The 24666-nt window shown below is 42.2% G+C and overlaps 2 protein-coding genes across 6 annotated transcripts in view; one reads left to right on the top strand and one right to left on the bottom strand.

Annotated features, from left to right (window-relative positions):
- The window catches only part of hsf1 (heat shock transcription factor 1), a 98055-nt gene extending 91934 nt beyond the window's left edge, over positions 1-6121 (bottom strand). For 3 of the 5 annotated variants that reach the window (XM_052015976.1, XM_052015975.1, XM_052015973.1), the window contains exon 1: positions 5491-5804. In XM_052015976.1, the coding sequence (XP_051871936.1) occupies positions 5491-5586 (96 nt within the window). In that variant the 5' untranslated portion in view covers positions 5587-5804. Of the gene's footprint in view, positions 1-5490; positions 5823-6069 lie in introns of those variants that run through there. The other 2 variants (XM_052015972.1, XM_052015974.1) reach the window with 2 other exon arrangements.
- bop1 (BOP1 ribosomal biogenesis factor) overlaps positions 5030-24666 on the top strand; it is a 159873-nt gene continuing 140236 nt past the window's right edge. Inside the window, exons 1-2 of the mRNA XM_052015971.1 lie at positions 5030-5125; positions 6108-6256. Coding sequence (XP_051871931.1) covers positions 5080-5125; positions 6108-6256 — 195 coding nt within the window. The 5' untranslated portion in view covers positions 5030-5079. The remainder of the gene's footprint in view (positions 5126-6107; positions 6257-24666) is intronic.

Raw genomic sequence — 24666 nt, forward strand, 5'->3', positions numbered from 1 at the left:
CATCCACTTGCCAACACTTGGAGATTTGACAGTATAGGAGCTGCAGTACCTCATCTCAGCACCAGAACTGAGTAATAAAAGCCTCCCTCAGCCAAGCAATCATGGGAAAGCTGGATGCTTTCCACCTCCTTCCACCTTTATTGATACCAGTTAAATCAACAGGAAGAGTAAACCTTCATGGTCTACATACCCAACATATTATCGTGTCAATATATCACATTGACAAAGCCTCAGAGTAATACAATGAAATTGGAAACATGAAAGGCAAAGATAATTGTTTCAAAAACTTGGTATTCCTTGATGACAGCAAACTTGAACCTCACTTGGACATAGTGGTAGTACCCATCATAGGATGTGATGTGACCAGAAAAGTCTAATAGTAGCACACCATACTTCACAAACAAATGTTTTCAAAACCTCTGTCCAATATTTTTTAAGACTCTGACACGTCCAGAACATGTGAATTAAAGAAGCCACTCTGTTATTGCATTTGTCACAGTAAGGAAATAGATCGGAATAAAAACAGGATAGTTTATCTTTAGACAAGTGAGCTCTATGGACCGCTTTAAATTGGAGGAGAGAATGATGGGCGCATAATGACGAAGTATTAACCAATTTAAAAATTTCATTCCAAGTTTCCTCAGAAATTGACATCTGCAAATCTTGTTCCCAAGCGTTTTTAATTTTATCTAGTGGCACCTTACTCATTCCTAGTAACCTGTCATAAATATTAGATATTAAGCCATCCTGAAAAGGATTCAAATTAAAGATTACATTTAATAAATTTTTATCAGGACTCATAGGAAAAGAATGTAATTGAGATTGAAGAAAATCTCTAATTTGTAAATATTGGAAAAAATGAGGTCTTTCAAACTTTTCCTGTACTTTTCAAAATAAATTTTAAACTTAATCCTTTGACTGCATTATTTGGGATCGTTGGAGAAAAAGATATAACTTGTGAAGGCTTCTGATTTACACATTCTGGCTTTTATTTCTCTTATAGCCAGGAGAACTGCGTTGTTTAAATGGAAGGAAGTTACTCCGCCTACTCATGCTCAATGGTTACAGGATGTTATGTCATGCCCGAATCTAGAGAAGATTCGCTGTTCAGTTTCTGAATCTAACTTAGACTTTCAAACCCTGTGGGGACCTTTTTTGAATTATTTTCAAAATCTTTGATTTGGTGACTGAAATACAGACATTGACTGACATTGTTACGTTTCAAGGGTTTTTCCTTGTTTTTTTTAAATCAACTTCAGTTTTTGGTAGAGGGAGTAGATTTTATTTTAAATAAAATATTTCAATTTTTTCTTTATTGACTATTACATGTAATTATTAGAGTATTGTGATCTTAAGTATGATTTAACACAACGTATTCAGTAGTATTTTTTCTCTCTTTTTTGATGCATGTACTTTTTTTTCATGGATTTAATAAAAATATTGTAAAAGAGTTTGTACAAAACAAAATTAGTCCTGTGAAAAGGTTAGCAACAAATAATTCAAACCGGAGACTCAGTTGGGCTTGATAAAATAGTTGGGGTTTGCACGTGACTTTGAATGTCAAGGTGTTTACCAACCATTCATTAGAGAACTACTCAGCAGAACGATAAACAGCAAAACAAAATCAACTTACAGTTAACAAATTTAACTTTCATCAAGTGTTGCCCATAGGAATGTTGATCCAAATCAGAAGCTGCTTTACACAACACATTATAAAAAATGATTCAGAGAATCGTTTTTCACTTGTCAGATGATTTTGGGCCCAAGTTTCACTCGAGATAACAACAAAAAAAGTCCTAAAGCAATGCATCAACTCTGGTGCAATTTCAAGATGCTATCTGTTGGCTGAGATGCTAAACAAAATCCTTATCTGCTTTCTCAGATGGAAGACAAAGATCCCATGACATTACTATTTTGAGCAGCAGGTAAATCCTCCCACAATGCCCGACATATTTATCCTTTAATCAATAACCAGATCTATTCATTTTCATATTTTTGTTTGAAGCATTCTCTTTTGTCCAAATATAGTTTTAAAATCTGATTAAGCCAAGAAAAAACTTGTTTGGAAGGTGCCAATGACAACTTTCTATGGATGACAGAAGCTGCAGGTCATTAATATACATTTTTCTTAGGAGTAGTTAGAACTCACCATGGGTTAAGCTGCTCAAAAGTTCATTGGAAATGTAGAATAACAAGTGAAAATCAGCATAAATCCAGATGAGAGAGAACTAAAAGATGTCGGACAGATTATATTTTGAAGATCAAACCATTTATCACTTTAGTTATATGTTATTGTGCTTGTCTTTACTTATTTAATTTCTACTTTTAAAAATGGTTACATTCTGATGATTCAAAAATAACTTTTGCTCTAAAATTCCGTGTTAATGAAAATGTCATAGAGAAAGGAAAAATTAGTTTTTATAAAATGTGAACAATTGTTCAATCTAGGATTGAACAGTTACGAAATGCATAAAGATAGCAGTCCAAGTGAGGCATCAGAGAAATAAAGCTGCAGTAGGTCTGAAGAAATTTAGGACAGGTTCCTGTTCAGACATGCTTCTACCTGTCTGAAGTTCAGCCCAAGAGCAAGCTTTTTCCAAACTGTTCCTTCTTCACAGGAGTCAGAACTGGAAGGAAAACCTTACCTCCCAGAGATGAATCATTTTCATCTCAATCATACTGTGTTCAGAACAATTATGGCACAGTTCCACTCTAGAGATGACAACAAAAAACCCCAAACCAATGAAGGCATACATCATGCTTGCCTTCATTAGTTGAGGTATTGAGTACAAAAGTTGGGAAGTCATGATGTAACTATATAGAACTTTGGTTTGGCCGCATTTGCAGTATTGTGTGCAGTTTTGGTCACCCTACTACAGGGAGGACATGGAGGCTTTAGAGGTGGAGAAGATATTCACCAGAATGTTGGATGGATTGGAGCACATTAGCTGCAAGGAGAGGTTAGACAAACTTGGATTGTTTTCTCTGGAGCATTGGAGGATAAGGGACAACCTGATTGAAGTATATAATATTATGAGAGGCATGGACAGTGTTGATAGTAGAGTGTTTTACCCCCCTCCCCCCGAGTGGAAATGTCAAATATGAGAGAGCATAGGTTTAAGGTTGGGGGGGGTGGGGGGGGGATAGGGGTGTAGTTTAAAGGAGATGTGTGAGGTTCTCTTTTCACACAGAGAGTGGTAGGTGCTTGGAACACGCTGCTAGGGGAGGTGGTAGAAGCAGATACCACAGCAACATTTGAGAGGCATTTGGATAGACACATGAAGAGGAAAGGAACTGCTGGATATGGACTATGTGCAGGCAAGTGGGATGTTTAGACCGGATTCATAGTTAGTGCAGACATGGGCCAAAAGGCCGGTTTCTGTGCTGTACTGTACATTACTGTTTTATGCAAATAATAATTTTCACATTGTCCCTTTTTTTTGGCCCTTCATTTCAAACACACCACCAAGTCCTTGAACAATCCACTAATGGAATTAGTTAATTTCACGTATCCTATCTAAACCCATTATAATCCTGCATACCTCTTAAAATCACCTCTAGCTCCTTGCCCCAACTTCAGCTTCTCAATTTGGCACAACACAAGTTCTTTTATTTCATCATAGTAATCACATTCATATAAAAACTAACCAGGACCTATGGTTGGAAATAGGCTGCATACTTGCAAAACAAGAAATGAGGATCTTATGGCAGAATCAGATTTACTATCACTGACATATAACATGAAATTTGTTGTTTTGAAGAAGCTGTTTCTGATGCAACATGGCGCAACAATGTGACACAAAAAGTACTTTCATCAATATTGCAGTTTTACTGTAAATGTTGTAAATGGCATAAAGTTTGCAGATATTATGGGAATTGAGGGGCTTGGGGTTAGTGCAGTAAAATCGTCCTGATATGAGAAATGAATGTGATCTACCTGGTAGAATTTGAGAGGAGTTTATGAGAAATTGGGAAGAATGAAAAAAAAATGGGATTAATGTAGAATTAGAGCAAATGGTCACAGCCAAGGAAGCTCACCAGTGCCTCTACTTCCTGATGAGGCTAAAGAAATCTGGCATATTCCCTTTGACCCTCACCAATTTTTAATCGATGCACCACAGAAAGCATCCTTTCCAGATGCACCACAGCTTGGTATGACAACTGCTCTGTCTGTGACTGCAAGAAACTGCAGAGTTGTGGACACAGCTCAGCACATCACAGAAACCAGCCTCCCCTCCATGGACTGTCTACACTTCCCACTGCCTCGGTAAAGCAGCCAACATAATCAAAGACCCCACCCACCCAGGACATTCTCTCTTCTCCCCCCTCTCATAGGGCAGAAGACACAAAAGCCTGAAAGCACGTACCACCAGGCTCAAGTACAGCTTCTATTCCACCATTATAAGACTATTGAACCGTCCCCTAGTACGATTAGATGGACTCCTGACCTCAAAATCTACCTCATGGGCTTGCATCTTATTGTCTGCATGCACTTTCTCTGTAACTGTAACACTTTATTCTGCATTCTGTTATTGTTTTCCCTTCTACTACCTCAATGCACTGTTGTAATGAAATGATCTGTATGGATGGAATACAAATGAAAGTTTTGCACTGTTCCTCAGTACATGTGACAATAATAAACCAATTTATCAAATGGAAGAGTGATGGACTCAGTAGGACAAAGGGCCTGTTTCCAGGCTGTTGGCTCTACCTTACTGAATCACTGAACAAAAATGAGGGGCTGAACAGCTTATTCGCACTTCTATTCTTTATGCTCTTAAATAACTTAACCTTCTTGCTAATAATTTGCAAAACATGAGACAAAGACAGCACTCAGCAAACTGCTGGGGAGAAAAGCCCTGCACTATTCCAAATGTAAACAGCTCTTTAAAATACCGCAGTGCCACTGAGCTGTGTACCATTACCGCTGCCCTTTTGAGGAGTGCTGGCTGCAAATCAGTTCACCAGCATTTTTTTTTGCTCACGTGACAGGTAGAAGGGAAACTGATTAGGGTTGGAACGACGCACACACAAAATGCTGGAGGGTCTCAGCAAGTCAGGCAGCATCTATGGAGGGAAATGAACAGTCGACGTTTCGGGCCAAGACCCTTCATGATTAGGGTTGGTACGTGTTAAGAACGTGTCATTTCGCTCCTCAAGCCTACCTCACCATTCAATATCATGGTAGTAAGCAGTACCATTTAACGCTGGATCCACTGACAGGATCCATTCGATAAAATAAATGAAAGTTTCACACCTCTTTACAGTAACAAGTGCAGAAACTCCAGCAACAAAAAAGTATTACTCTTGTAAAAACACGGACATTGACAAAGCGGTTTGATCAAAGTTGTCTCATCAGCTATTAAACCTCAATTTAAAAGCAATCCCGGAGGCTTGTCAAGCCCTCGCTGGGAGTTTAACGCCCAAACACTCCACCTCCCCCCCATTTGTTTGCGCCCTCAGCCCAGTTCCCAACCTCTGCTGACTTACTGCGCTCCAGCAGATGAGTTCATTGGTGTCAGGATCCTCGATTAAAGTCCACAGCTTGGTGAGGAAGGCGGGCACGTTGCTGCCGTGAGCGTCCATCCGGAGCCCGAAGGGAGGCCCGGGGCCTGGAGTCCGGGACGCGGGACAGGTTGGGGGGCGGGGAGTTGCTGCGCGGTCACTCTCAACGCTTGGCACCGCTGCTCGTCCTCGGAGCCTTCCCGAGGGCGCAGTCACGGAGAAAAAGTATAACGAAGGGCAAAAGAAAACAGTATTCTCGGAGACTGCGCTTAACCTGCCCCAGCGCACTCCCCGGCAACCGCCGCCATCTTACTCACGCAGCAACTTCGCGCCCCTCCCCCTCGACTCTCCCCTGCGTTATTTTTACCTCAAATTTTCCACAGACCCATCATCATCCTCTTTCTCCGCCTAAAATAAATATATTTATTTAATGGTTGGGGGCTCGCAACATTCGCTTTATTAAAAACCGAAAAGTCCACCTTAACCTTTGACCTGTATTTTACAATATTTTTAACCAAGATATATAGAGAAAGTTATCACAATCCATCGAATTATTCTACTTACTAGAATATCAGTAATATTTTTTGTTTTTGTTTATAAAGTCAATCGATTGGCCTTAACCTCTGACCGGTCTTCGCCGCAGCCTCGCCGCTCCTCTAGTAAGATGGCGGCGGAGAGCATGTCGGTGGCCGGGGGGAGCGGCGGAAACAAGAGGCCGACTCCGGCCTCGGCCCCCGAGCTGCAGGAGCAGGTGGGTAGTTTGTGGGAGTTTTAAAGTTCGTGCGAGTTCATTCATGAGCTTCGGTTGAAGCGTGGGGAGGAGATTGGGGGGGGGGGGAGGACGGCAGGAGGCTGGTGCTGGCAACGTCCAACGTGGGTCTGGGAGGCGAACATGTGATTGCCACTTGGTCTGTAAACTTTGTGTTTTGTTTCGAGGAGACTGCTTTGGAGAGTATGGATTATGAGGAGAGCTAGGGCTTTACTCTTTGGAGAGAAGGAGAATGAGAGGAGACATGATAGAGGTGTACAAAATACTAAGAGGAATAGATAGAGTGGACAGCCAGCACCTCTTCCCAGGCCACCAATGCCCAATACAAGAGGGCATGGCTTTAAAGTAATGGGTGGGAAGTTCAAAGGAGATATCAGAGGGAGGTTTTCCACCCAGAGGGTGGTTGGGGCATGGAATAAGATAAGATCTTTATTAGTCACATGTACATGGAAACACACAGTGAAATACATCTTTTGCGTAGTGATTTTGGGGGGCAGCCCGCAAGTGTCGCCACGCTTCCGGCGCCAACGTAGCACGCCCGTAACTTCCTAACCCGTACGTCTTTGGAATGTGGGAGGAAACCAGAGCATCCGGAGGAAACCCACACAGACACGGGGAGGATGTACAAACTCCTCACAGACAGTGGCCGGATTTGAACCTAGGTCGCTGGGTGGTGGTGGAGGCAGGTACGTTAGTCAAATTTTCAAGAGATTGTTAGATAAGCATATGGAGGAATTTAAAATAGGGGGATATGTGGGAGGAAGGGATTAGATAGTCTCAGGCGAGGTTTAAAGGTCAGCACAACATTGTGGGCCGAAGGGCCTGTATTGTGCTGTACTGTTCTATGGACACTCCCTTCCACAGTTATAGATTGAAGACTTGGAGCGTTGTACCTGAGGAATTCAAATTTTTTTGAAGCTGGCCCTATGGAATATCTAAGGATGTGATTTATGTGGAATTCTGGAAGGTGTTTGTAAGAGACTGGAAGCAAAAGATGACTGTTATTGGAATTCAGAGGAAATTACATATCCAGTTAGAAATTATGCATTAGAATTATAGGAAATTTCAGATACAGAAGGTGTCTGTTTGGCCTATCGTGCCCAAGTGGTTGAAAAAGAGTTATTCTACCTAATTCCACCTTCCAGCATAGGTCCATATCTCTGTAATTCACATCTGAGTACTGTTTAAATGTGAGGAGGGTTTCTACATCTGCACATTTAAGCAGTGAGTTCTAGACCTCTACCACCCTCTGGGTGAAAACAAAACAATTCCTTCACCCTCTAATTCTCTAACTAAATCTATGCTCCCTCAGATCCTTCCTGTTTACTGTATTTTATGCGCCTCACTTAACCCTGCCCTTCCCCAGCTAGTACAATGTTAGTTTATTCACTCTTTCCTCAACTACAATTTTCAGTCCTGGCAACATCTTCATAAAAACTCCTTTTCACACTCTCCAGTGCAATCACATCTTTCTTTATTGCAGTGACCAGAACATTATCCAATACTCAAGCTGCGGTCTAACTAGAATTCCCACAATCCTAGCATAACCTCTGAGTTATGCCAAATTCACATTTGTATTATAATTGTAATTGACAATTGGTGAAAGATGTACTTAGTTTAGTTCAAACTCTTGATTACATAGATAACATACAAGCACTCCTACCTTGCACCATGTAAAAGGTACAAAGCACTGGAGGAACTCAGTGGGTCAGGCAGCATCAATGTCCATTTCCCTCCATTGATGCTGCCTGACCCACTGAGTTCCTCCAGTGCTTTGTCTGTTGCTCCAGATTCCAGCACCTGCAGTCCCTTGTGTCTCCACAGTGCACAAGGTGATTGGTTTCTGTCAGATTTGCGGCTTCCTTTTGTTTTCGGAGTTCCAGAATGAAGGCCTCCCTGCGATCCAAAGTTTTTTGGCTTTTTAAAGGTTTGGTAAGGAATTGAATCTTGTTTCCAAGACCTATCTTCCTCTCATTCCTTCTGTTCTCTTCCAATGAGATGGTACCATTGATAGTCCAATCCAAGTCTAATCCATTTTGACTACCTTAGTCCTGTTGCAGCAGGACTATTGGTATGTACAGTATGATCCTGACAGTTCTAATAAAGTTGTCACTCTCTCCATGACCAAGCTTCTTCATTTAGGTATTTCTCTTCTTAAAAACTAGGCTTCCAGTTATCTGTTATTAGTAATTATCAACTCTTCTGCTTGCCCTTGAGGACCTATCAAGAGAGGCCAGAGAGTTCAGGTCTGTATTTTCTACCAAGAGATGCCAGACAGTTTAGATTTGTATTCCTTGGAGTTTGGGAGGCTAGCATAGAGAGGAGTGACATCATTCAAACTTGCAAGATCTCAAGGGGGCTTGACAGGGTAGATGTTGAGATGTTTCCACTAGTGGGAGCATCACAAACAAGGGGACATAGCTGAAAAATATGGGGATGGTCATTTAAAACTGCATAGAAATTACTTCTCTTAGAGGATAGTGAATCTCTGGAGTTCTCTACCTCTGAGGCTGGTGGAGGTCAAATTATTAGATATATTTAAGGTGAAAATAGATAAATATTTGAAAGATCAAAAGAATTATGGGTAACTGGCACAGAAGAGGAATTGAGCCTAGCGTAGAGAGCTATGATATTGAATCATAGGGCCTGGTGGTCTTCTCCCATTTTCTTGTGCTATTGTGCTCTAGATACCATTTGAAGATGTCTTGGAATGGACCCATTGTTTCGTATCTCGCTACAGCCAGATGGCTATTGTCTTGTTGCTTCCAATTTATTAGGCCTTTGAGATCTTGACTCTTAGTAAAGTGAGCTAACTTACCAATTTGTGACTGCTGCTTAGTGAAGCTGAGAGAATGTTGCATTGGATATTTTCCTTGTCTCCTACCAGTCTGGTTCCAGCCTGTAAATATGTTTATTTCACAGAGTCCTAATTACCATGATGGCTTCTCAAAACAATTCCAAATTCAGAATCCTGTGATTAATAAATCCTGGAGATTCACTCTTTGATTAGAAACCTAGGATATCAATCTCCTTGCTTTTGCTTTCTTAGCGTTCTCAGAGAATCTTTTGTAGCCATTAACACCCCATGTATGTGGCAACCTCCAATGTCTGTTAAGGCTGTTCACATTGACCATTATTCTATTCTGACATCCATATCCTACTCCTGGATTTTAGGCATCAACTAATAAAACATCCAGTATGCTTTTTTAACCACCTTATTAATCTTGAACAACCTGTCGACATGCACTCCAAGGTCCCTCTGTTTCTCGACACCACCTAGTTTTCTCCCATTTATTGCATATTCCCTTGCCAAATGCATAATCTTGCATTTCTCTGGATTAAATTGGTTGAGGTAAGAAGCAGAAAGGATAAAATTGTGACTGCAGGGGTCATGTGTTGCTATTTTAAGAATATGGATTAGCAAGCCATGTATCCATTTTTGCCAGTTATACAAAGGCTTGTAACCAGAAGTCATTGGTTCATAGGAACACACAGCATGGAAATGGGCCTTTTCAGCTCACCTCGTCCATGCCAACGGTGATGCTTATCTACAGTAATCCCATTTGTTTGCATTAGGCCTGTGTTCCTCTGTGCCCTTCCTATCGAAGTTCCTGTCCAAGTACCTTTTAAACATTGTAAATGTATCTGTCTCTGCTACTTCCTCAGGCAGTTCATTCCATATAACCATACCCTCTGTGTGGAAAAACATCCGTCAGATCTTCTTTAAATTTCTCCCCTCTTACTTTGAACCTATGCTCTCTGGTTCTAGACTCCCATGCCCTGAGAAGAAGACTTGATTATCAAGCCAATCCATGCCCCTCATAAGTTTATAAACCTCTATAACGTCACCCCTCAGCCTCCTGCATTCGAGTGAGAATAAACTTGGGCTGTCCAATCTCTCCTTGTAACTACAGCCATCCACTCCAGGCAATATCTGGTGAATCTCTTCTTCACTCTATCTCTATTGCTACCACATCCTTCCTGTAGTGTGGTGACCAGAACTGTACACAATATTGTGCAATCCAACCAATGTTTTATACAACTGCAAAATGGAAACATTAAATTGCAAAGAGATACAAGAATATGAATTAGGAACAGAAGTATATATAATGCTGTGATTATCTGATGCTTTGTGCCTGTGATGTTGCTGGAAGTGTTTCATTGTACCTGTGCATATATGTACTTGTGCATATGACAATAAACTTGCCTCGAAGTAGACCACTCAGCTCCCTCGAGCATGCTCTGCCATTCAATAAAATCATGGCTGACTGTAACGTCAACTCTACATTCCAGGTGATCCACCATAAACTTTCACCCCTTTGCTTATCTGGTTTTAGTTCTGTCTTTAAACTCTGCTTATATCATCCTCTGAGGAAAAGTGTTCTAAAGATCCACGGCCCTGCGAGAGAAAAATAATCCCACGTCTAAAAGTAACCCGTAGTATGAGATTCTCCTACAAAAGGAAAGACCCTTTGCACATCCTTCCCTAAATATGAAGACTAATCCTGTGCACAGTACTTCAGATATGGTCTCAAAGATGCCCTGTGTAACTGAAGCATAACTTTACTATTTTTGTATTTAGTTTCCCCAGCAACAAACAATAACATTCAGCATGCTTTCCCAATTACTTGCTGTAGCAGCATAAGACATAGGAGCAGAATTAGGCTATTTGTCTGCTCTGCCATTCAATTGTGGCTGATTATTTTGTCAACCCCATTCTCCCACCTTCTCCCCATAACTCTTAACCCCCTTACTAATCCTATCATTCTCTGCTATAAATGCACCCAGTGACTTGGCCTCCACAACTGTCTGTGACAACGAATTCCATAGATTCACCATCCTCTGGCTGAATCCCTCCTCATCTCAGTTTTAAAGGGTTGTCCTTTCATTCTGAGACTGTGCCCTCAGATCCTAGACTCTCCTACTAATGGAAACATCCTCTCCACGTCCAATCTATCCAGGCCTTTCAGTATCTGGTAGGTCTCAATGAGATTCCACCGCCACCCCCCCCCCCCATCCTTCTGAACTCCTTCGCGTACAAGCCTAGAGACATCTAATGCTCCTTGTACGTTAGGCCTTTAATTCCTGGGATCATTCTTGTGAACCTCCTCTGGATCCTCTCCAGGACCAGAGCATCTTTCCTTAGATATGGGGCCCAAAATTGCTCAGAATATTCCAAATGTGGTCTGACCAACACCTTATAAAGCCTTAGCAGTATATCCTTGCTTTTTTGTCATAGTCCTTTTGAAATGAATGCTAATATTGCATTTGCCTTCCTTACTACTGACTCAACCTGCAAGTTAACTCCCGAGTCCCTTTGCACATCCGATTTCTGAATTTCCTCCCGATTTAGAAAATAGTCTACACTTTATTCTTCTTACCTTTGTTCTTTCTACAGGTTTTGGTCATTGGATAAGTGCTGGGTGTTGCAGCCTTTTGTGAATGATGCACTAGGACACCCAGATCCCCCTGTATCTCAGAGCTCTTCAACCTCTCACCAATCAGATGTGTGTTTGTTTAATTTTTCTTGCCAAAATAGACAATTTCCTATGTTGTAATCCATTTGCAAGATATTTGCCCATGCTTACCTTGTTGCCTCCTTTTGTCCTCTTCACAGATTACTTTCCTACCTACCTTGGTACATTCAGAAAATTTACCAACCATGCCTCTGTTGATTTCATCTGTCAGTTAGATAAATTGTAAAAAGTTGAGATCCCAATTCTGACCCCTATAACATTCCATTTATTACATCTTACCAACCAGAAGAAACCTCATGTATGCCTATTCTCTATTTGTATTAGCCCATCAGTCTTCTATTTATGGTGATATATTTACCTCTTGGACATTGATTTTCTGTGACAACCATATCAAATACCTTCTGGAAATCTAAATACACCCACAGTACATTTTACTTCACAAAAGAGCTCCAATAAATTAATCAAGCATGATTTCCCTTTCACAAAACCACTGACTCTTTACCTTTTTGAAGTATCTTTTTAATAATAGCTCCTAATATTTTCCTTATGACAGATGTTAAGTTAGCTGGCCTGTAGTTTCCTGCTTTCTGTTTCCCTCGCTTTTTGAGTAAAGGAGTTATATTTGCAAAGTTCTGAATGAATGGAACCTTTCCCAAATCTATGGAATCTTGGAAAATAAAAAGCAGTGCATCAGTTATCTCTCCAGCCACATCTTTTGCAACCCCATGCTGAAGTCCATCAGGACTGGAGGCTTGTCAGCCAGCATCTCCAACAATTTATTCAGTGGCACCTCTCTGGTAATTGTAATTTCTCCCTTCATTCCAATTCCTGGTTTGCAGCTATTTTTAGGATGACTTGTATCCTATACAGAGAGTGGATTGATGATGTATATTGACTGAAAGGGGAAGACTGTAGCAAATGGATTTCATTTCAGGCAAATGTGAGGCCATCAACCTTGAACCTAAACAGGATGGAACAGAATGATAGATGCACTAGAGGACTAAAACTTATGATTCCTCTACTTAATTGAAATGCCATGGAAAGTTTTAGAAACAAATTGGAAAGGCCAATAGAATGCTGCTCCTTTTATCTTGTGGAGCGGAATATAAGAAAAAGAATGTTTTGTAAAACATTGTTTAGGCCATAGCACATGTGAGTTGATGGAGACTAGTGAGATCCCCTGTATCTACAGAAAGTGTCTGCATCTTGAGAAACTTTGGCTCAGGGCTGCTGGCAAGATAAGAAATCTTTATTAGTCACATGTACATCGAAACACACAGTGAAATGCATCTTTTGCGTAGAGTGTTCTGGGGGCAGCCCTCAAGTGTTGCCATGCTTCTGGTGCCAGCATAGCATGCCAATGCCAGCATAGCATGCAATGCCAACATAACTTCCTAACCTGTATGTCTTTGGAATGTGGGAGGAAACCAGAGCACCCGGAGGAAACCCATGCAGACCCGAGGAGAACGTACAAATTCCTCACAGACAGCGGCTGGAGTTGAACCCGGGTCACTGGCGCTGTAATAGCGTTACACTAACTGCTACATTACCTTGTCTACCTAAACCGCAGAATCTAATCCACAGATATTATGGTGCTCAGGGTTACTTGGACAGCTTGATTCAGGAATCAGTCATGTCTTTTGGGGTAGGTAGAAGTTTAGACAATGTGACTGCAAGTCAGGAAATGGCAAGGACCCAGGATGCTGTGATGCAAGATCCTCCGCCTTTGGAGGTTTTTGCTGCTTGCATGGCGAGTAAAGGGTGAAAGGGTGGGTAAACTGACTGTGGTATCCTGGTACAAGGGGAAGATGGGAATGTAGTGATGGGAGAAACAGTGCCTCCAGAGGGATGGATACTATATCTATGAGTGTGTGTCTTGAAGGCAGTGTTGCCAAGCTGGCATTGGCATTATGGCATATCCTTGGCTGAAGAGGAGGAGTGAGGGAACAAGCATTCAGCTGTCACAGTCCACAGGAGACTCAGTAACAAAGATTAAACAAGGAAAATGGTTCTGCTGTGAATGTGAGAAGCTAGGTGAAAATAGTTTGTGTAACAAACTCGACTTTGACTTTAATTGTGGAATTGTTACCTGAAACGTACAAATTAGCATGGGATGAAAAAAGTCGTAGAGTTAAATGAAGATAAATTTAAATAAAGCTCAGACTGGATTTGGAGTTTGGGCTGGTGGGTGCATGTTGATTGGATACCTGGGACTCTTACTAGTACTAAGGGAAGAATGAGCTATTGGTTTGAGTTGGGCTGTGTTTAAGCCATGCTGGGACCATGGTGAAATACTTACCATTAGCTTAGACCCAGAGTTTAGTTGAGGAAAGGGTTTATGTCAAGGTAAAAGTTTTAGATTTGAAGAAAAGTTCAAGACAACAGGGCAAAGTAGAAAGTTAAGTCTAGTTTTGATAAACAGAATGCTAGGTAGGGACAGTTTAATACGACTAAATAATGAATTCAAGGGGAAATACTTTTAGTTTTTGTAACCAAACAGAAGAGAATAGCCAAACTGATTCCTTGGAAATAAAAAGTGGTATTATTAAAGAGAATAATGGATGGTGGGGCATTAAATATTTTACAATGTCTTCACTTCAGTGATCATAATAAATGGAAGGAACTGAGGATCTCATAGTCCTGATGCAGTGTCTTGACCTGAAACAATAACAATTGCTTTCCACTCACAGATGCTTCTTGATCCACTGAGTTCCTCCAGCAGTTTGTTTTTTGGTATCTCATAGTAAGGTATTGGTTTATTATTGTCACTTGTACGAGGTACAGTGGAAAAACTTGTCTTGCATACCGTTTGTATGGATCAATTCATTACACAGTGCAGATACATTGAGTTAGTACAGAGTGCATTGAGGTAGTACAGGTAAAAAAAAGAGTACAGAGTAAAATGTCACAGCTACAGGGAGGTACATTGCAGGTAGACAATAAGGTGCAAGGTCATAACAAGGTAGATTGTGAGGTCAAGAGTCCATCTCATTGTATAAGGGAACTGTTTAGTAGTCTTATCACAGTGGGATAGAAGCTGTCTTTGAGCCTGGTGGTATGTGCCCTCAGGCTCCTGTATCTTCTGCCTGATGGGAGAGAAGAGAGAATGACGCAGGTGGGTGGGGTCTTTGATTATGCTGGCTGCTTACCAAGGCAGCAAGAGGTATAGACAGAGTCCAAGGAGGGGAGGCTGGTTTCCGTGACGCGCTGGGCTGAGTCCATGACTCTCTGCAGTTTCTTGTGGTCCTGGGCAGAGCAGTTGCCATACCAAGCCATGATGTATCCAGACAGGATGCTTTCTATGGTGCATCGATAAAAGTTGGTGAGAGTCAAAAGGGACATGCCAAATTTCTTTAGCCTCCTGAGGAAGTAGATACTGGTGAGCTTCCTTGGCTGTAGTGTCTATGTGGTTGGACCAGAACAGGCTATTGGTGATGTCCACTCCTAGGAACTTGAGGTGTTTGTGGTAATTAATATCATGAAAGACAAATCACTGGAGAAATTAAGGGGCTTGGGACCTTAAAATCCCTGCATCCCAGGGTTCTTAAAGCGGAGGCTTCAGAGGTGGTAGATGCAGTTGTGATGAGTTAAATGGCCTTGTCCACTTATAGTTCCACCATAGTGCAGAGAGGAGGCTGTACTTAATTTAACTAATAGACAGAGCCAAATTATTCAAAAGCAAAAAAAAAACTAGGCACTGTAAATCTGAAATAAAGAAACATGCCGGAAATACTCGTAGGTCAAACAGTAACTGTGGAGAGAGAGCCTTTTGGGCGTCATTGAACTTTAATCAGTTCATTGACCCGAAACATTAACTCCCATTTCTATGTGCATGATAAAAATTACTTAACTCTTGTAGGATGAAGTTCATCTCTGATTCGGTAGGTAATTTATAAACCATTCAGATGTATAATTTGTCGTTGCCCCCATGCAGGTTGTCGGTAGTTTCCTCAAGATTTTCTATCTTCCCTCTGCCATCTTCTGTTTCTTGTTGGCACTCTGCCATCCTGACATTCATTCTCTTATTTTAGCCTCCATGTGGTCTTTAGTCAACTGTGAATTGTTGCAACTCCTGAAGGGAGTGCAGTGCAATAACATTTTGGCACTTATAGCCTATGTTACCTGAAAAAAATAGTGCTTTTAAAACAGTGTTGGATAAGTCATAGTTACCCAGCATGGAAACAGGCCCGTTGGCCCATGCAGTCTGTGACAAACGTCGATCACCCATTTACACTAATCCTACACTAAACTCATTTTATTCTTCCCACGTTCCCATCAACTCCCCCTAGATTCTATCACTCACCTAAACATGAGGGGAAGTTTACAATAGCCAATTAACCTACAAGCCTGCATATGTTTGGGAGATGGGAGGAAAACCATGCAGACCCGGGGAGAACATGCAAACTCCACATAGACAGTACCAGAGGGCAGGATTGAACCTGGGTCTCTGGAGCAGTGAGATAGCAGGTCTGCTAGAACCATAGAAAACTATAGCACAGAAAACAGGCCATTCGGCCCTTCTAGTCTGTGCCGAAACATTATTCTGCTAGTAGCTGTAGCATCGTGCTGCCCGAAGAACTTTAATGATATAGAAACAATGATAATTATTGAAGTCAAGTCGAAGCACATCTATGATGGGTTTCTTTAACCTTGCCAAACTTAGACTTTATGAAATCTGTCAAGCAGGGAGATACAGCTGCAGAAAGCTTCCAACATGCTGCTGGGCATCTTGTTGATAGTTCATGCACGTTACTGAGTTTGTTTGCCAATAACAATGAACATAAAAATCTGGAAATATTTAATAGAGCAGGCATTATCCTTGGAGAGAAAAACAGTTAGCACTTCAGGTCCATGATCTGAAGTTCAAAAATCTGAAGCATTAACTGTTTCTCTTTCCACTGATGGTTGCTGACTTGCTGAGTATTTTGAGCATTTTTTTGTTTCTGTGTCAGATTTCAGCATGTTGTGCTACTTGGCTTTTGGAAGGTGGATGCATGGAAGGTTCTTAAGAAATACCTTGGTTGCTTTTACAAAGGAAGTGCACAATGCTGATGTTGTAGTTGAGGAGGAAGAGTGTAAAATATTGGATGAGGTTAATGATAAGGATGAACTATTAGGCATTTAGTAACTTATGAAAATAGAAAAGTTGTCAGTCCTGGATGAAATATGAACATGAGAAATAGGAGCAGGAGTAGGCCATCTAGCCTTTGCAGCCCACTCCACCATTCATCAATATCATGCCTGATCTTCATGTCAGCACCATTTTTCAGGACTATCCATTTAACGTTTATTCCCTCAGTGCCCAGAAATCAATCAGACTCTGTTTTGAATGAACAATCCTGAGCTTCCGCAGCCTTCTGGAGTAGAGAATTCGAAAGGTTACCACCCTCTGAGGCTTCCTCACCCCATATTCTCAAACTGTGCCCCTGGTCCTATACTCAGTCTCCTAACATCCTCTCTGCTTCCAGCCTGTCAGGCCCTTTGAAACTTTGAGAACTATTAATGAGATTTCCCACACTGTAAAGAACAGTTTCAGTCTATTCAATCTCATTTAGCAAGGCTGCCGTTCCTGAAATCAAACTAGTGAATGTTTGCTGTATTCTATCTATGGCAAATACTTCCTTTCATAGAGAACAGTGCAGTACAGGAACAGAATGTTGTGCCGGACTAATTAAACACTAAACTAATCCCTTCTGCCTACACAAGGTCCATATCCCTCCATTCTCTGCACATTCATGTGCCTTTCTAAGAGCCTCTTAAATGCCTCTATCATATTTGCCTCCACTACCACTCCTGGCAGCACATTCCAGGCACCCACCACTCTCTGAATATAAAGAAAAAAAACTTGCTGTGCACATCTCCTTTGAACTTACCCCCTCTCACCTTAAACGCATACTCTCTAGTATTAGACATTTCAACCCTGGGGAAAAGGATACTGGCTGTGTACTATCTGTGCCTCTCATAATCTTATAAACTTCTATCAGTTCTCCCCTCAGCCTCCACCACTCCAGAGAAAACAAACCAAGTTTGTCCAACCTCTCCTATAGCACCTTCCCTCTAATCCAGGCATCATCCTGGTGAACCTCTTCTGCACCCTCTCCAAAGCCTCCACATCCTTCCTATAATGGGGTGACCAGAATTGAATGCAATATTCCAGATGTGGTCTAACCAGAGTTTTATAACGCTGCAGCATAGCTTCCTGACTCTTGAACTCAGTGCCTTGACTAATAAAGGCAAGCATGCCATATGCCTTCAACCTGTGCCACCCTATAAACCTGTGCAGCCACTTTCAGGGAGCTATGGACTTGGACCCCAAGATCCCTCTGTACATTAACACTGTTAAGGGTCCTCCAATTAACTGTGTACTGTCCCTTTACATTTGCTCTCCTAAAGTGCAACACCTCACACTTGGCTGGATTAAACCCCATCTGCCATTTCTCTGCCCATATCTGCAACTGATCTATATCCTACTGTATCCTTTGGCAATCTTTTGCACTACAAATCTTTGTATCGTCTGAGAACATACTAACCCACCCATCCACGTTTTTATCCAAGTCATTTATGTATATCACAAACAGCAGAGGTCCCAGTACTGATCCCTGCAGAGCACCACTAGTCACGAGTCTCCAGCCAGAATAAGTCCCATCAACCACTGCCCTCTGTCTTCTATGGGCAAGCCAATTCTGAATCCAAATGGCCAATTCACTGTTGATTCCACTGCTGACAGCTCTACCTTCATTGAGATCACTTTTATCTCCTTCTCAAGAAACTCAATCGTTAGTAAGATATGACTTGCCCAGAACAAAGCCATACTGAATGTCCCTAATTAGGCCAAATGCTCATAAATCCTATCCCTAAGGATCCTCTCCAATAGCTTCCCAACCACTGATGTGAGACTCACTGGTCTATAGCTTCCAGGATTATCCCTTGTTCCCTTATTGAACAACAGAACAACATTAGCTACTCGCCAGTCCTCCAGGACCTCGCCTGTGGCAAGAGAGGACATGAAGATATTGGTCAAGGCCCTAGCAATCTTATCTCTTACCTCTCAGTAGCCTGGGGTATATCCCATCAGGCTCTAGGAACTTATCCACCTTAATGTTCTTCAAGAGACCCAACACTACCTCCTTTTTCTCAAGGTGCCCTAGCATGTTAGCATGCTCCTCACTGATCTCATTATCCTCCATGTTCTTCTTGGTAAATACCAATGCAAAGTACGAACTTAGGACTGCTCCTACATCCTCTGCCTCCAGGCATATGTTCCCTCCTTTATCCTTGAGTGGTTTTACCCCTCCCTAGTTATCCTCTTTCTCTTGATGTATGTATAGAATGCCTTGGGATTGTCTTTAATCCTACTTGCCAAGGACTTTTCATGGTCCCTCCTGGCTCTCCTAATTCCCTTCCTCAGTTCTTTTCCAGCTTCTTTATAATCCTCAAGGGCTCTATTTGATTTTAGCTTCCTAAACCTTGTATATGCTTCCTTTTTCTTCTTGACTAAATTCACTACCTCTCTCGTAATTCAAGGTTCCTTTACCTTGTCCTCCTCCTTCTTTTCTACAACGTACCTGTCCTGCACTCTGTCAGATGTGGACTTGCCCCAAAACAGCTATTCCTAATGAACTGTCCCTTGAATGAACAGTCCTGCTTAATACGCTTGTATTTTGCCCTGCCCCAATTTATACTCTCCCACTAGTTCCACACTTATTGGTATTGGTTTATTGTTGTCACTTGTACCGAGGTACAAACTTGTCTTGCAAACCAATCGTACAGGTCAATTCATTACACATTGCAGTTACATTGGGTTAGTACAGAGTGCATTGATGTAGTACAGGTAAAAACAATAACAGTACAGAGTAAAGTGTCACAGCTACAGAGAAAGTGCAGTGCAATAAGGTGCAAGGTCACAACAAGGTAGATCGTGAAGTCATAGTCCATCTCATCATATAAGGGAACCGTTCAATAGTCTTATCACAGTGGGGTAGAAGCTGTCCTTAAGTCTGGTGGTACATGCCCTCAAGCTCCTGTATCATCTACCCAATGGAAGAGGAGAGAGGAGACAATGTTCAGGGTGGGTGGGGTCTTTGATTATGCTGGCTGCTTTGCCAAGACAACCACGAGTCCAAGGAGGGGAGGCTGGTTTCCGTGATGTGCTGGGCTGTGTCTACAACTCTCTGCAGTTTCTTGTGGTCCTGGGCAGAGCAGTTGCCGTACCAAGCCGTGATACATCCAGATAGGATGCTTTCTTTGGTGCATCGGTAAAAGTTGGGAGAGTCAAGGGGGACAATCCAAATTTCTTTGGCCTCCTGAGGAAGTAGAGGTGCTGGTGAGCTTTCTTGGCCGTGGCATCAACGTGATTAGACCAGGACAGGCTGCTGGTGATGTTCACTCCCAGGAACTTGAAGCTCTCAACCCTCTTGACCTCAGCACCATTGATGTAGACAGGTGCATGTACACCGCCCCCTTTCCTGAAGTCAATGACCAGCTCTTTTGTTTTGTTGACATTGAGGGAAAGGTTGTTGTCATGACACCATTCCACTAAGCTCTCTATCTCCTTCCTGTATTCCACCTCATTGCTGTTTGAGATACGGCCAACAACGGTGGTATCATCTGCAAACTTGTAGATGCAGTTAGAGCAGAATCTGGCCACACAGTCATGAGTGTATAGGGAGTAGAGTAGAGGGCTGAGGACGCAGCCTTGTGGGGCACCAGTGCTGAGAATAATCGTGCCGGAGGTATTGCTGCCTATCTTCACTGATTGCGGTCTGTTTGTTAGAAAGTCAAGGATCCAGTCACAGAAGGAGGTGTTGAGTCCTAGGTCTCGGAGTTTGGTGGCAAGCTTGCTTGGGATTATTGTATTGAAGGCAGAGCTGCAGTCAATAAACAAAAGTCTAACATAGGTGTCTTTACTGTGCAGATCCTCCAAGCTGAGTGTAGGGCAAGAGAGATGGCATCCGCTGTAGACCTGTTTCAGTGATAGGCGAATTGCAGTGGGTCGAGATTGTCTGGGAGGCTGGAGTTGATGCATGCAATGACCAACCTCTCAAAGCACTTCATGATGGTGGATGCCAGAGCCACTGCTTGGTAGTCATTGAGGCATGTTATCCCGGCTTTCTTTGGTACCGGGATGATAGTGGTCTTCTTAAAACAGGTGGGAACCTGAGATTGAAGCTGGAAGAGGTTGAATATGTCCACAAATACTTCTGCCAGCTGATCAGCACAAGATCTGAGCACACGGCCAGGGACACCATCTGGGCCAAGTGCTTTCCTCGTGTTCACTCTCCGGAAGACTGATTCTTATATCCTCCACTGTGATCACAGGTTCAGCTGCATTGGAGGCTGTCAGGGTGGATGGTGATAATCCACTTCCCTTCTGTTCAAAATGTGCATAGAATGGTTAAGTTCATCAGGAAGGGATGTGCTGTTGTTAACTATGCAGCCTGACTTCGTCTCGTATCCTGTTACGGCATGTAAGCACTGCCATAACTATTTTGAGTTGGTATTGCCTCTTGGCATCCCTGATACCTTTCTGAAGGTCATACCTTGATTTCTTGTACAGATCAGGATCCCCAGATTTGTGTGCAGCAGTCATCGCCTTCATTAAGGAGTGGATCTCCCAGTTCCTCCATGGTTTTCTGTTTGGGAACATCCATATTGTCTTCTTTGGTACACAGTACTCCACACACTTGCTGATAAAGTCTGTGATGGTGGTGGCATACTCTTTAAGGCTGTGATCACTGTTTCCCAAATGTTCCCCCACTGAAAGGTCAGTCATCTGGCCAAGCTCATTTCCCAATACCAGTATGGCCCCTCCTCTGGTTGGACTATCTACATAACTGATTTAAGAAATCCTCTTGGATGTACCAAACAATTTCTGCCCCATCTAAACCCCTTGCACCAAGGAGGTCCCAGTCTATATTGGGGAAGTTGAAGTCACCCACGACAACAACCATGTTATTTTTGCTTCTTTCCCTAATCTGCCTGCATATTTGTTCCTCAATGTCCTGATGGCTATTGGTGGGGGGTGGGGGGGGGCGGTGTTCTGTAGTATCATCCCATCAGAGTGATTGCACCTTTCTTATTTTTGAGTTCTACCAATATAGTGGATGAGCCCTCCATTATGTCCCCTCTGAGTGCAATTGTAATCTTGTCCCTGATTAATGTGCAACTCCCACTTCCCCACTTTTTTTTTAAACTTTTTATCTTTTCAACTTGAAACCCCGGAACATTAAGTATCCAGTACTATGGGAGGGACCAAAACTGTACACAATACTTCAAGTGCTATCTCTGTAAGCCCTAAACAATTGCAGTCAGACTTCCTTACTCTTTATCAAACCTTCTGGTAATAAAGGCTACTGCATTATTTGCAGAGAGTTGTGGACACAGCTCAGCACATCACAGAAACCAGCCTACCTGGACTCTGTCTACACTTCTTGCTGCTTTGGTAAAGCAACCAAAATAATGAAAGACCCCACCCACCCTGGACATTCTCTCCCCCCTCCCATCAGGCAGAAGATACAAAAGCCTGAAAGCACATACCACCAGGTTCAAGGACAGCTTCTATCCCACAGTAATAAAACTATTGAACAGTCCTCTAGTCCAAACAGATGGACTCTTAACCTCATAGTCTACCTCGTTATGGCCTTGCACCTTATTGTCTGCCTGCACTGCACTTTCTCTGTAACTGTAACACTTTATTCTGCATTCTATTATTGCTTTCCCTTGTACTACATCAGTGCACTGAAGTGATGAAATGATCTCTATGGATGGCGTGTAAAACAAATTTTTATCACCGTACCTTGGTACATGTGACAATGATAAACCAATTTACCAATTGTTACCCTTCAATCGCCTGCTGCAGTTGCATGCTATTCTCTCAATGACATGTACAGACACACCAGGACATTTTGAACACCAAAACAACCCATCTTTCACCTCTTAACAAGTTTGTGTTATGTGCACTTCCCATTCTTGCATCTTGAGAGAGCATGCGGCCAGTTGGCTATTCTCTCCTTTGTAGGACGATCACACTACGTACCCCCCAAATCCTATCTAAGAACTCAATCTGGTTAACCATTGTTGCACTCCCTCTATTGATAGTAAGCACTTCCTTGGGTAGGAAGACTAGATCTGTGCACAGTGTTCTAGGTTTTTCATCACCAGGACACTGTATGATTTCAGTAAGATGTCTTTACTCTTGTCATTAATGTAATAGGGTTTAAGTGCATTACAGTACCTGCCATGGTTATTTAGACAACGAGGCCTTCACTGTAATCTCAAGTTGGATCATAGCTTCAACAGTATGTGATTACTATCGCATTCCTGTTGTCACAAGATTCGGAGCATCTTAATTGTAGATGAGATGAGATATCTTTATTAGTCACATGTACATCGAAACACACAGTGAAATGTATCTTTTGCGTAGAGTGTTCTGGGGGCAGCCCCAAGTGTCGCCACGCTTCTGGTGCCAACATAGCATGCCCGCAACTTCCTAACCCGTACATCTTTGGAATGCGGGAGGAAGCCAGAGCACCTGGAGGAAACCCATGATCTTTCCTTCATTACAGTGTGAATCTGGGGGCAGCCTAATATCACCACGAGGACACAAGTTTTTCAAGATGGCTTGTCTATTTGAAGCATCAAGGGATAGGTTATAATTGCAGCATTGCCAGTGCTGGGAGGCAGTAAAGTGGTGTGTGTTGGTGCAACCTACTTGATTTGAACATCATGCCCTTGTGCTGTAATTCAGTGCCTTGCATTTAATCCTTATTGACATTTAGCCATGTAACTTGGTGTTAAGAAATGTTATTAAAAGTATTTGCTTTAGTGTGACCAACAAAGTAGCTGGACCCACTTTCTCAAAACTTTTCAGGGTACTGTCATCTGAGTTTTCATATTCTTCCATCACCATTTTGTTATGAATGTTAAGTTTAATTCAGCATGAAAGTTTGCAACTGTGGAACTTTCCCATGGATTTTCATGACATTCAATGAATGAGGTTATAGTATTGATCAAATATTTTGAGTTCATATCCTTGCATTGATTTTGGAATTGAATTCAAAAGACACAAAATCTGAAATAAAAGTCAGCATCAGCAAAAGTCCACATGAACCTAGTAAATTTGTTGGTCTTCTGTAGCAAGCTAGCACTGTCTTTCAGCGCAGGAAACCTTGTGTTCTTGCCTAGTCTGATCAATGTGTGATTACACTCACACTCACACCATCCTAACTGCTTTCTGACCCAGAGGAGACCTAATGAGCTACTGAACTGTAGAATCACCTTTCCAGGATAACTAGGCTTGGAGATTGTGTGCTGACCAATTTAACTCTGTCCATATCTCAATGAGGGATAGTTCTACTGTATTGGGGCTGGACAGGAGAGGATAATAGAGACATAGAAAACCTACAGCACAATTCAGGCCCTTTGGCCCACAGAGCTGTGCTGAACATGTCCCTACCTTAGAGACCTATAGCCCTTTTATTTTTCTCAGCTCCATGTACCTATCCAAAAGTCTCTTAAAAAGACCCTATCATACCTGCCTCCACCACCGTTGCCGGCAGCCCATTCCACGCACTCACCACTCTCTGAGTAAAAAAAACTTACCCCTGACATCTCCCCTATATCTACTCCCCAGCACCTTAAACCTATGTCCTCTTGTGGCAACCATTTCAGCCCTGGGGAAAAAGCCTCTGACTACCTGCCCGATCAATGCCTCTCATCATCTGATATACCTCTATCAGGTCCTCCTTCATCATCCGTCACTCCAAGGAGAAGAGGCCGAGTTCCCTCAACCTGCTTTCATAAGGCATGTGTTGTCTTGTACAAGACCAGATGTGTCAAGTGCATCTCAAAGGAATGGAGCCAAAAGCTCATGAAGCATCTGTTGAAATGTTAACTTGGCTTTGTGTGTTTGGAGTA

Source organism: Pristis pectinata, chromosome 5 (genome assembly GCF_009764475.1).
Source record: "Pristis pectinata isolate sPriPec2 chromosome 5, sPriPec2.1.pri, whole genome shotgun sequence".
In the NCBI taxonomy this organism is placed as follows: domain Eukaryota; kingdom Metazoa; phylum Chordata; class Chondrichthyes; order Rhinopristiformes; family Pristidae; genus Pristis; species Pristis pectinata.